The following is a 13,394-nucleotide window of genomic DNA, read 5'->3' as shown; positions in this document are numbered from 1 at the left end:
AGTAAAGGGAGATGCTAATTAGGCAGGTACAGACTGGTCAGACCTTTAAAGAGAGGGGGAGACAGAGATAAACAAGTAGGCAGGTACAGACTGGTCAGACCTTTAAAGAGTGGGGGAGACAGAGATAAACAAGTAGGCAGGTACAGACTGGTCAGACCTTTAAAGAGAGGGGGAGACAGAGATAAACAAGTAGGCAGGTACAGACTGGTCAGACCTTTAAAGAGAGGGGGAGACAGAGATAAACAAGGGGAAATGTTTGAAAGATAGTGAGGGAGGGACATAAAGGCAGTGAGCAGGAGCTCAGTGGGTAATGAAGTTGATAGATTAGGATTTGAAGAGAGAAGGGAAACGCTTTGTCCTGCATACATCACATTCACAATAGGCCAGTGTTTTTCAACTGTTCAACTGTGTGTCTCACAGTGGCTAACAGGAGGCAGGCAGGCAGAGTGGGTAGTAAAGATGAGCTGTACTGTGATGTGTGCTCTGTGGGCTGCTGGGGAACAGCATAGAATGAGCTCCATGTCAAAACACCTACACATACATAATAATGCAGCATTCACTAATAGTCAATTCACAGATCTGCTAAAGTCTTTTAAGAAAACAAGATCAGTTAAAAATAAGTGTTGTTCTTGTCAATGCCAGTCAGTACTCTATATACCAGTGGTCACCAACCGGTGTAGGCCTTCCTATTTTTTACATTTATTTGTGCTGTTGGTGCCCCTGATCCAGCAGCCATAGCACCAGGAAGGCAGTGTTCCCATTTTCAACCATTTCATGTGTCTAAAGCTAGAACTTCACCTACCCGGCAGGTCTAGACACTAAGTCAAGAGTGCCTATCTCTGGCCAATCAGATAGCTCAGATCACTGTGTCTGCACAGTTTTCACGAGCCATAGACTGTAAAAAGAAACCTCGAGCTCATAGCAAAGTTGATACTGTGAGATTTCAAAACTTTTAAAGCCATGACGAGAGAGACTGTCAACGAATACAGCAAAGAGCTGCTGTTTTTATGACTGACTTCATGTTTCAGTTGTTATTCAGCCCTGTCAACACTTTAAGCCATGAAATGTGCGTTCTCCCTACTTCCACCCACGCTACAACCAGCACTGCAGCTGAATTGAAGGAGTACAGCAAAGTGTTCCGATAAGCTAGCGTTGGTATTAGTAGCTGCTTGTGTCTTTTTTAATATCAAGGAATATTCCACTTTCTCTGGTCATAGGAGTTACAACATGAATTGGTGCATGAGGCAGAAATAATGCCATCGCCATCAGCTGGTAGACTGTGTCCCCTTTTCTCAGCGGAGGGAGAGTGGAGGGACACTGCTCCGGGTTAGGGGAGGGCTTGACCTTCGCCTTTCCAGAGTCGGTCGGGGAGTTGCAACGATGGGACAAGACTGATACCAATTAGATTTCATGAAAAAGGGGTAAAAGTACAACAACAAAATATATACATATATTTGCCAATTATTATGCTCACTTAGCTATGCCTCACAAGTGACACAACAAATGATAAATGACCAGTGTGATTATATATACATACATACATACACACAAAAAATATATATCATTTGAAAATGGTCTGAGAAGAACATGCAGTGATAATGTATTGGGCCTATAGTCAAATGCACAAACCTCATCGCTACAGAACTGGTTTTAATTGGTTCATGTTGCATAGGCTTACGTTTTAAGTCTATTTTATTTTAAAAGAGCAGTAGATCTCAGACTGCATTTTGACTCAGAAAAGGTTGGTGACCACTGCTATATACACTGTCCATATACAGTCAGCGTAAGATAAATGAATCACTTCCCCCAACAGGATCTGGGTTCAAATACTATGTCAAATATCTATATTACTAAGTAGGTGAATATTTGAATTTATTTGAAAATACTGAAATACACTGACTCAAATGCATTTAACCCAGATATTTGAAAATAGTATTTGAAATAAGTAGTTGAAAATACTTTCAAAAGAAGAAGTTGATTGGGGCCACATTATTAGAAATACTCAAATACACAGATAACAAGTATTTAATATCAAATACTCAAATACACAGAAAACAAGTATTAAATATCAAAAAATCAAATACACGTGTTTCTGAACCCAGGTTTTCCCCCAAAACACACACTATACTGCTGATGTTGTCTTTGAGCTTTGTGTTGGCCGGACTGTACGGTGTCCACCACCAGACCATCCTAAATATTGCCATGGCAACCAGGCTGAAATAAATGATTGGCCCTCTCGCTGGGGGACTCTGGGAAAGGCAATAGTTCCACCCCATTAGTTTAATAGACAGGCTCTGGACCTATCACCGGTCAGCTGGCAAGGTTATCTGCTGCGACTTAGTATTCCATATGTACAGCAAGTAAGAGTGTGTTTTTGCGTGTGTTGTGTCTGTGAGTGTAGTGGTTTATGTGTGTATCTATGTGTTTGTGTGCATGTGTGTGTACGTCTCTGAGTGTGTTTTGCTGAGAAAAGCAGCCTCCCAGCCAGGTAAGCATAGAGCCAATTATCACCTCCTTCTCCTCTAGCTGACAGTGTTTAATGATAAGGGAGGTTGTAGGGAGATGACAGTAAGACAAACACTGTCCTGGCAGGTCCCTGAAGCCAACACTCACCCCTCCTCTCTTCTGCTCCTCCTGCACCCCTCCTCTTTTCTGCTCCTCCTGCACCCCTCTTCTCTTCTGCTTCTCCTGCACCCCTCCTCTCTGCTGCTCCTCCTGCACCACTCCTCTCTTCTGCTCCTCCTGCACCCCTCTTCTCTTCTGCTCCTCATGCACCCCTCTTGTCTTCTGCTCCTCCTGCACCCCTCCTCTCTTCTTTTCTGCCTGCACCCCTCCTCTCTTCTGCTCCTCCTGCACCCCTCTTGTCTTCTGCTCCTCCTGCACCCCTCCTCTCTTCTGCTCCTCCTGCACCCCTCTTGTCTTCTGCTCCTCCTGCACCGCTCCTCTCTTCTGCTCCTCCTGCACCCCTCCTCTCTTCTGCGCCTCCTGCACCCCTCTTCTCTTCTGCTCCTCCTGCACCCCTCTTCTCTTCTGCTCCTCCTGCACCCCTCCTCTCTGCTGCTCCTCCTGCACCCCTCTTGTCTTCTGCTCCTCCTGCACCCCTCCTCTCTTCTTTTCTGCCTGCACCCCTCCTCTCTTCTGCTCCTCCTGCACCCCTCTTCTCTTCTGCTCCTCCTGCACCCCTCCTCTCTTCTGCTCCTCCTGCACCCCTCCTCTCTTCTGCTCCCCCTGCACCCCTCCTCTCTTCTGCTCCTCCTGCACCCCTCCTCTCTGCTGCTCCTCCTGCACCCCTCTTCTCTTCTGCTCCTCCTGCACCCCTCCTCTCTGCTGCTCCTCCTGCACCCCTCTTCTCTTCTGCTCCTCCTGCACCCCTCCTCTCTTCTGCTCCTCCTGCACCCCTCTTGTCTTCTGCTCCTCCTGCACCGCTCCTCTCTTCTGCTCCTCCTGCACTGCTCCTCTCTTCTGCTCCTCCTGCACCCCTCCTCTCTTCTGCTCCTCCTGCACCCCTCCTCTCTTCTGCTCCTCCTGCACCCCTCTTCTCTTCTGCTCCTCCTGCACCCCTCTTCTCTTCTGCTCCTCCTGCACCCCTCTTCTCTTCTGCTCCTCCTGCACCCCTCCTCTCTGCTGCTCCTCCTGCACCCCTCTTGTCTTCTGCTCCTCCTGCACCCCTCCTCTCTTCTTTTCTGCCTGCACCCCTCCTCTCTTCTGCTCCTCCTGCACCCCTCTTCTCTTCTGCTCCTCCTGCACCCCTGTTGTCTTCTGCTCCTCCTGCACCCCTCCTCTCTTCTTTTCTGCCTGCACCCCTCCTCTCTTCTGCTCCTCCTGCACCCCTCTTGTCTTCTGCTCCTCCTGCACCCCTCCTCTCTGCTGCTCCTCCTGCACCCCTCTTGTCTTCTGCTCCTCCTGCACCCCTCCTCTCTTCTGCTCCTCCTGCACCCCTCTTGTCTTCTGCTCCTCCTGCACCGCTCCTCTCTTCTGCTCCTCCTGCACCCCTCTTCTCTTCTGCTCCTCCTGCACCCCTCTTCTCTTCTGCTCCTCCAGCACCCCTCTTCTCTTCTGCTCCTCCTGCACCCCTCCTCTCTGCTGCTCCTCCTGCACCCCTCTTGTCTTCTGCTCTTCCTGCACCCCTCCTCTCTTCTTTTCTGCCTGCACCCCTCCTCTCTTCTGCTCCTCCTGCACCCCTCTTCTCTTCTGCTCCTCCTGCACCCCTGTTGTCTTCTGCTCCTCCTGCACCCCTCCTCTCTTCTTTTCTGCCTGCACCCCTCCTCTCTTCTGCTCCTCCTGCACCCCTCTTGTCTTCTGCTCCTCCTGCACCCCTCCTCTCTGCTGCTCCTCCTGCACCCCTCTTGTCTTCTGCTCCTCCTGCACCCCTCCTCTCTTCTGCTCCTCCTGCACCCCTCTTGTCTTCTGCTCCTCCTGCACCGCTCCTCTCTTCTGCTCCTCCTGCACCCCTCTTCTCTTCTGCTCCTCCTGCACCCCTCTTCTCTTCTGCTCCTCCTGCACCCCTCTTCTCTTCTGCTCCTCCTGCACCCCTCCTCTCTGCTGCTCCTCCTGCACCCCTCTTGTCTTCTGCTCTTCCTGCACCCCTCCTCTCTTCTTTTCTGCCTGCACCCCTCCTCTCTTCTGCTCCTCCTGCACCCCTCTTCTCTTCTGCTCCTCCTGCACCCCTCCTCTCTTCTGCTCCTCCTGCACCCCTCCTCTCTTCTGCTCCCCCTGCACCCCTCCTCTCTTCTGCTCCTCCTGCACCCCTCCTCTCTGCTGCTCCTCCTGCACCCCTCTTGTCTTCTGCTCCTCCTGCACCCCTCCTCTCTTCTGCTCCTCCTGCACCCCTCTTGTCTTCTGCTCCTCCTGCACCGCTCCTCTCTTCTGCTCCTCCTGCACCCCTCTTCTCTTCTGCTCCTCCTGCACCCCTCTTCTCTTCTGCTCCTCCTGCACCCCTCTTCTCTTCTGCTCCTCCTGCACCCCTCCTCTCTGCTGCTCCTCCTGCACCCCTCTTGTCTTCTGCTCTTCCTGCACCCCTCCTCTCTTCTTTTCTGCCTGCACCCCTCCTCTCTTCTGCTCCTCCTGCACCCCTCTTCTCTTCTGCTCCTCCTGCACCCCTCCTCTCTTCTGCTCCTCCTGCACCCCTCCTCTCTTCTGCTCCCCCTGCACCCCTCCTCTCTTCTGCTCCTCCTGCACCCCTCCTCTCTGCTGCTCCTCCTGCACCCCTCTTGTCTTCTGCTCCTCCTGCACCCCTCCTCTCTTCTGCTCCTCCTGCACCCCTCTTGTCTTCTGCTCCTCCTGCACCGCTCCTCTCTTCTGCTCCTCCTGCACCCCTCTTCTCTTCTGCTCCTCCTGCACCCCTCTTCTCTTCTGCTCCTCCTGCACCCCTCTTCTCTTCTGCTCCTCCTGCACCCCTCCTCTCTGCTGCTCCTCCTGCACCCCTCTTGTCTTCTGCTCTTCCTGCACCCCTCCTCTCTTCTTTTCTGCCTGCACCCCTCCTCTCTTCTGCTCCTCCTGCACCCCTCTTCTCTTCTTTTCTGCCTGCACCCCTCCTCTCTTCTGCTCCTCCTGCACCCCTCTTCTCTTCTGCTCCTCCTGCACCCCTCCTCTCTTCTGCTCCTCCTGCACCCCTCCTCTCTGCTGCTCCTCCTGCACCCCTCTTCTCTTCTGCTCCTCCTGCACCCCTCCTCTCTTCTGCTCCTCCTGCACCCCTCTTGTCTTCTGCTCCTCCTGCACCGCTCCTCTCTTCTGCTCCTCCTGCACCCCTCCTCTCTTCTGCTCCTCCTGCACCCCTCCTCTCTTCTGCTCCTCCTGCACCCCTCTTCTCTTCTGCTCCTCCTGCACCCCTCTTCTCTTCTGCTCCTCCTGCACCCCTCTTCTCTTCTGCTCCTCCTGCACCCCTCCTCTCTGCTGCTCCTCCTGCACCCCTCTTGTCTTCTGCTCCTCCTGCACCCCTCCTCTCTTCTTTTCTGCCTGCACCCCTCCTCTCTTCTGCTCCTCCTGCACCCCTCTTCTCTTCTGCTCCTCCTGCACCCCTGTTGTCTTCTGCTCCTCCTGCACCCCTCCTCTCTTCTTTTCTGCCTGCACCCCTCCTCTCTTCTGCTCCTCCTGCACCCCTCCTCTCTTCTGCTCCTCCTGCACCCCTCCTCTCTTCTGCTCCTCCTGCACCCCTCCTCTCTTCTGCTCCTCCTGCACCCCTCCTCTCTTCTGCTCCTCCTGCACCCCTCCTCTCTTCTGCTCCTCCTGCACCCCTCCTCTCTTCTGCTCCTCCTGCACCCCTCCTCTCTTCCTCTCCTCCTGCACCCCTCTTGTCTTCTGCTCCTCCTGCACCCCTCCTCTCTTCTGCTCCCCCTGCACCCCTCCTCTCTTCTGCTCCTCCTGCACCCCTCCTCTTTTCTCTTGTTTCCTCTCATCACCTGTTGTTTCTTCTACTTAACTCTATTCTTCTTCAACCCTCCTCTTGTTTCTCACATTCCTCTCTTTTTTATTCTCCCTCTTTAATGACTGCCCCTCTGAGTTTTCTTTATTTCTCTCATCACTTTGTTTTTTAAAATCTCTGTCCTCAAATCTCTCCTGTCATGCTCTCTACCATTCTCCTCTCCTTTCATTTCTCATGTCTCTTTATTCTTTCCACTTTTCCTCTCCTCAAGAAGAACAAAAAAGGATGGAGAAGGATATGAATATGTAGACTCATAAATTTCTTTCAGTGTTCTCATGAGGTAGGGGTTGAATTGTACATTTATAGATTCAGAATCCATTTTCTCTTAAGTGAACTTGTTAGTATTCCTACTTGTCACATTGAATGACTGCAGTCATTCTAGAGCTATGAGAGATATTGTCTTTGTATCTTTGTTGTTTTTGTGTCATCACATTGTCTTTGTAGGTCTTCGACTTGAAACAGTCATGTGTCTGTTCTTTGTAGTCTGATAAATGCAGGTATTTGGAGCTGTCTGGTATATAAGCCAGGATCATAGAGAACGCATATTTCATACACCCCCACAAATCCTTACACTGGAGGTTGACACACACACACACACATACCACAGACACACACCACACACGCACTCACATCACGTAACTCTGTCAAATACAAGGTCAAACATAAGGAACCTGAAATTAAAAACGACCTTGCTATGATCTTCTTCCTCTCCCATCTCTCTCCATTTTCTCTCCCCTATTCTCTCACTATATCCGTATGTCTCTTCCATCAAACTATTTATACATCTATCGCTCTTTCCCTCCATCTCCCATCTCTCCTCCATCCCTCCCTCTCTCCTTTCTCCTCTCTTGGTCTTGTTATAACACTTGTTCTCTATTTCAGTGAGTGAGAGTGTGTGTCGGTGGGGGTGACTAGCTGTCTGGTGCGCGTCACCTCCAGTTCTATTCACACAGCAGCACTGTAACTAAATGCTGCTTCTCTACCCCCCAGGGGACCTAGACAGTCAGTCTGTGTGTTTCTTTCTCAGACAGTCAGTCAGCCATCGTACCCTGCCTTCCACCCTTAGTCACAGGGCAATAATGTATGACACAGTGTCAGTGCAGGGTGATAATGTATGACACATTTGCAGGGCAGGGCGATAATGTATCACACAGTGGCAGGGCAGGACGATAATGTATCGCACAGTGGCAGTGCAGGGTGATAATGTATCACACAGTGGCAGGGCAGGGTGATAATGTATCACACAGTGGCAGGACAGGGTGATAATGTATGGCACAGTGGCAGGGCAGGGTGATAATGTATGACACAGTGGCAGTGCAGGGTGATAATGTATGACACAGTGGCAGGGCGATAATGTATGACACAGTGGCAGGGCAGGGTGATAAAGTATGGCACAGTGGCAGGGCAGGGTGATAATGTATGACGCAGGGCAGGGTGATAATGTATGACACAGTGTCAGTGCAGGGTGATAATGTATGACACAGTGGTAGGGTGATAATGTATGACATAGTGGCAGTGCATGGTGATAATGTATGACACATGGCAGGGTGATAATGTATGACGCAGTGCATGGTGATAGTGTATGATGCATGGCAGGGTGATAATGTATGCCGCAGTGCAGGGTGACAATGTATGACACAGTGGCAGTGCATGGTGATAATGTATGACGCAGTGCATGGCGATAATGTATGACACAGGGCAGGGTGATAATGTATGACACAGTGGCAGGGCAGGGTGATAATGTATGACACAGTGGCAGTGCAGGGTGATAATGTATGACGCAGTGGCAGTGCAGGGTGATAATGTATGACACAGTGGCAGGGCAGGGTGATAACGTATGACGCAGGGCAGGGTGATAATGTATGACGCAGGGCAGGGTGATAATGTATGACACAGTGGCAGTGCAGGGTGATAATGTATGACACATGGCAGGGTGATAATGTATGACGCAGTGCATGGTGATAGTGTATGATGCATGGCAGGGTGATAATGTATGACGCAGTGCAGGGTGACAATGTATGACACAGTGGCAGTGCATGGTGATAATGTATGACGCAGTGCATGGTGATAATGTATGACACATGGCAGGGTGATAATGTATGACGCAGTGTCAGGGCAGGGTGATAATGTATGACACAGTGGCAGGGCAGGGTGATAAAGTATGACACAGTGGCAGTGCAGGGTGATAATGTATGACACAGTGACAGGGCAGGGCGATAATGTATCACACAGTGGCAGGGCAGGGTGATAATGTATCACACAGTGGCAGGGCAGGACGATAATGTATGACACAGTGGCAGGGCAGGGTGATAATGTATGACACAGTGGCAGTGCAGGGTGATAATGTATGACACAGTGGCAGGGCGATAATGTATGACACAGTGGCAGGACAGGGTGATAAAGTATGACGCAGGGCAGGGTGATAATGTATGACGCAGGGCAGGGTGATAATGTATGACACAGTGGCAGTGCAGGGTGATAATGTATGACACAGTGGCAGGGCAGAGTGATAAAGTATGACACAGTGGCAGTGCAGGGCGATAATGTATGACACAGTGGCAGTGCAGGGCGATAATGTATGACACAGTGGCAGTGTAGGGCGATAATGTATGACACTGTGGCAGTGCAGGGTGATAATAAGTGATGTTCCAGGAAGGATCCAACCCAACACACTGAACTCACACACCTCCCACTCCCAGTCCCGTATGGAGCTGTCGAGTTGTTAGAGCTGGAGTGAGGGGTGCTGTGCACTAATGATTGTTAGTTCAATGATCATGGGAAGGAGATAAAGTGTCTCCCAAATCAAATAATAATTTCCTTCGATTTAGATAACATCAACTGATATTGCTCATCAATATGAAGGGTTCCACAGTGGGAGCTGGTGTGTGTGTGTGTGTGTGTGTGTGTGTGTGTGTGTGTGTGTGTGTGTGTAGGTGTGTGTGTGTGTGTTTATATGCATGTAAATTATATCTCTCACCCCTCCTCTCACATTAACAATGCACAGGCAATTGTCAATTCACATATCTCATTTACATTTTTTGTTGTTGACAGTTTATACAAATTGTACAAATATTCATCCTCACTTCCCTCTCTTCTCTCTCTTCCCTCTCTCCTCAGTGGATGGCGCAATCCACCGCACGGCCGGCCCCCTCCTGAGGTCTGAGTGTGCTGAGCTTCAAGGGTGTGAGACGGGAGAGGCTAAGATTACAGGGGGCTACGGCCTGCCTGCCAAGTGTGAGTCCATGAGGAGATGATATCCCAGCTATACTGTACATCTCTATCACACCGCGATGATATCCCACCTATACATCTCTATCACACAGCGATGATATCCCACCTATACATCTCTATCACACAGCGATGATATCCCACCTATACATCTCTATCACACAGCGATGATATCCCACCTATACATCTCTATCACACAGTGATGATACCCACCTATACATCTCTATCACACTGTGATGATATCCCACCTATACATCTCTATCACACAGCGATGATATCCCACCTATACATCTCTATCACACAGTGATGATACCCACCTATACATCTCTATCACACAGAGATGATATCCCACCTATACATCTCTATCACACAGAGATGATATCCCACCTATACATCTCTATCACACAGCGATGATATCCCACCTATACATCTCTATCACACAGCGATGATATCCCACCTATACATCTCTATCACACTGTGATGATATCCCACCTATACATCTCTATCACACAGCGATGATATCCCACCTATACATCTCTATCACACAGTGATGATATCCCACCTATACATCTCTATCACACAGTGATGATACCCACCTATACATCTCTATCACACAGAGATGATATCCCACCTATACATCTCTATCACACAGCGATGATATCCCACCTATACATCTCTATCACACAGCGATGATATCCCACCTATACATCTCTATCACACTGTGATGATATCCCACCTATACATCTCTATCACACAGCGATGATATCCCACCTATACATCTCTATCACACAGCGATGATATCCCACCTATACATCTCTATCACACAGTGTTGATATCCCACCTATACATCTCTATCACACTGTGATGATATCCCACCTATACATCTCTATCACACAGGGTGGTCTTATAAAATGTTGGAGGCTATACGACCTGTAACAAACAGAGTGAATTATAACACCACCATGCCTTTGGACATCACTCCAACCAACAAAGATAATTGATACATGTTATATCACACAGAGTGAATTATAACATATTCACTGCATATGGTATTATACATCCCTACCCTCCTTCTCTCCCTCTTTCGTCATTCACTTCCTTCTTCCTTGTTCTCCCTTTCTCTCCTCTGTTCTCCTCCCTCCCTCTCTCTCCCCCCCGCTCCCCTCCCTCACTCTCTCTCCTCCCTCCCCCTCTCTCATCCCTTCCCCTCTCTCCTCCCTCCCCCTCTCTCTTCCCTCCCCCTCTCTCGTCCCACACTCTCTCTCCTCTCTCCCCCCCGCTCTCCTCCCTCCCCCTCTCTCTTCCCTCACTCTCTCTCCTCTCTCCCACCATCTCTCCTCCCTCCCCTCTCTCATCCCTCCCCCTCTCTCCTCCCTCCCCCCCTCTCTTCCCTCCCCCTCTCTCATCCCTCTCTTTTCCCTCCCCCTCTCTCTTCCCTCCCCCTCTCTCTTCCTCCCCCTCTCTCTTCCTCCCCCTCTCTCTTCCCTCCCCCTCTCTTCCCTCACCCCTCTCTCTTCCCTCCCCCCTCTCTTCCTCCCCCTCTCTCTTCCTCCCCCTCTCTCTTCCCTCCCCCTCTCTCATCCCTCAGCCTCTCTCATCCCTCCCCCTCTCTCTTCCCTCCCCCTCTCTCCTCCCTCCCCCCCTCTCTTCCCTCCCCCTCTCTTCCCTCCCCCTCTCTCATCCAACCTTCCTCCCGTGTCCTGGTGTGGATGCAGTAATTATGTGGTTGGCCTGACTGTGTTTAGAGATTCATACACTCTTTAATGTATTCACTTAGCTATGATGTCCTCCGTTATTTGTGTTTGTGTGGGTCTTTATCTCTCTGCTTGTGGTTGTCCTTGGTTGGATGTGTGTGTGTGTGTGTGTGTGTGTGTGTGTGTGTGTGTGTGTGTGTGTGTGTGTGTGTGTGTGTGTGTGTGTGTGTGTGTGTGTGTGTGTGTGTGTGTGTGTGAGTGTTAAAAGCATGGTGGTAGACTGTTAGATACCAGCTTTTTGTCATTGTTGAGTTAAACTTCAGTGGGAGAAAGAGTACATGAGAAGACCAATAGACAGAGAGGGGAGAAAGAGAGGGAATAGATGAGAGGAGGGTGGGAGGAAGGGGTGAGTGAAAATGGAGGGTGGGAGGAAAGGGTGAGTGAAAATGGAGGGTGGGAGGAAGGAGTTAGTGAAAATGGAGGGTGGGAGGGTTGATGACTGTAGGGAATTAAAATGAGATGAGCTGTTGTCACAGTGCCTCGTTTTCTCACTATATCATTCTGTGTGTGTAGATGGTGTGAGTTTATGTGTTTGGTGGTGACTAGGACAGTGTCTCAGCCTGTCAACAGCTCAGTTCAACTTCATTCTCGCCCACAGAGATGATCTGTCATTGTGCGACATCAGACAGTTCAGACAATGATCACAGGCCTGTTGAAACACACTTATATTGCTTCCCAAATGGCACCCTATTCCCTATGCAGTGCACTACTTTTTTTTACCATAGCCCATACGACTCTGGTCAAAGTAGTGCACAATATAGTGGACAGGGTGCCATTTGGGACACAGTCAGTGTCCCTGTGGTACAGGCCTGCTGGGGTGTCTCACTGTGTAGTGCACACAGCCTGCAGAGCACAGCATGTTCAACCAACAAAGAGATACTAAACACAGCCATCCATTAACTAACAGCCCCTAACAGTTGAACTGCCTCAGACTCTTAACCAACATTAACTGTCCAGACTTCAGTGTAACAGCCCTGGAAGACTGGTGGAGAAGAGGAGAAGAATTAAGGAACATGAGGAGAGAAAGAGAATCTGGCAGAATGACGTAAGAGCGTCAGGCGGAGTGTGTATGTGTGTGTGTGTGTGTGTGTGTGTGTGCGTGCGTGCGTGCGTGCGTTTGTTGTTGTTGTTAGAGTAGGGAACCTTTGGCAGGTAGACCAGACAACCACAGCCCCAGAGTCCACCTGTGTACCGATACTGCATTGTTACCGTGTCAAAACCACAGAGAGTCAGCAACACACACCAGGGAGAGGAGGGAGAGAGAGACAGGAGGGGAGAGAGACAGGGATTGTTTCGTCATCACTGCCAGTTATCCTCTCTCACCTTATCCCTCCATCCCTCCCTCAGTGGCCAATTATTACTAATTAAAATCTTCACCACAAACCTAACAAACACCCTCGCCCTCTTTTCAGCAACTCTCCCTCTCTCTTTCTAATCTATACATCTCCTTTACCTGCTTTCATTCTCCCAGTTCCCCTGAGCCTTCCTTCGCTCTATTGACTAAGGAGCCAGGGCATAGGACGAAAGATGCATCATGATATTGATAGTAAGTTGTGTATTGACTAAGGAGCCAGGGCGTAGGACTAAGATGTGTTGTGTATTGTCTAAGGAGCCAGGGCGTAGGACTAAAGATGCATCATGATATTGATAGTTAGTTGAGTATTGACTAAGGAGCCAGGGCATAGGACTAAAGATGCATCATGATATTGATTGTTAGTTGAGTATTGACTAAGGTGCCAGGGCATTGGACTGAAGATGTGTTGTGTATTGACTAAGGAGCCAGGGTGTAGGACTAAAGATGTGTTGTGTATTGACTAAGGAGCCAGGGCGTAGGACTAAAGATGCGTTGTGTATTGACTAAGGAGCCAGGGCATAGGACTAAAGATGCGTTGTGTATTGACTAAGGAGCCAGGGCGTAGGACTAAAGATGCGTTGTGTATTGACTAAGGAGCCAGGGCGTAGGACTAAAGATGCGTTGTGTATTGACTAAG

General features: G+C 49.9%; 1 protein-coding gene across 1 annotated transcript in view; it reads left to right on the top strand.

The window, feature by feature from the left end:
* macrod1 (mono-ADP ribosylhydrolase 1) overlaps window positions 1-13,394 on the top strand; it is a 116,530-nt gene that overhangs the window by 81,333 nt on the left and 21,803 nt on the right. Inside the window, exon 5 of the mRNA XM_064955136.1 lies at window positions 9,539-9,655. Within this exon, the coding sequence (XP_064811208.1) occupies window positions 9,539-9,655 (117 nt within the window). The remainder of the gene's footprint in view (window positions 1-9,538; window positions 9,656-13,394) is intronic.

Source organism: Oncorhynchus masou, chromosome 32 (assembly GCF_036934945.1).
Source record: "Oncorhynchus masou masou isolate Uvic2021 chromosome 32, UVic_Omas_1.1, whole genome shotgun sequence".
Lineage (NCBI taxonomy): Eukaryota > Metazoa > Chordata > Actinopteri > Salmoniformes > Salmonidae > Oncorhynchus > Oncorhynchus masou.
Note: the sequence above shows the minus strand (reverse complement) of the source record. Positions and strands in the feature narration are given on the sequence as shown.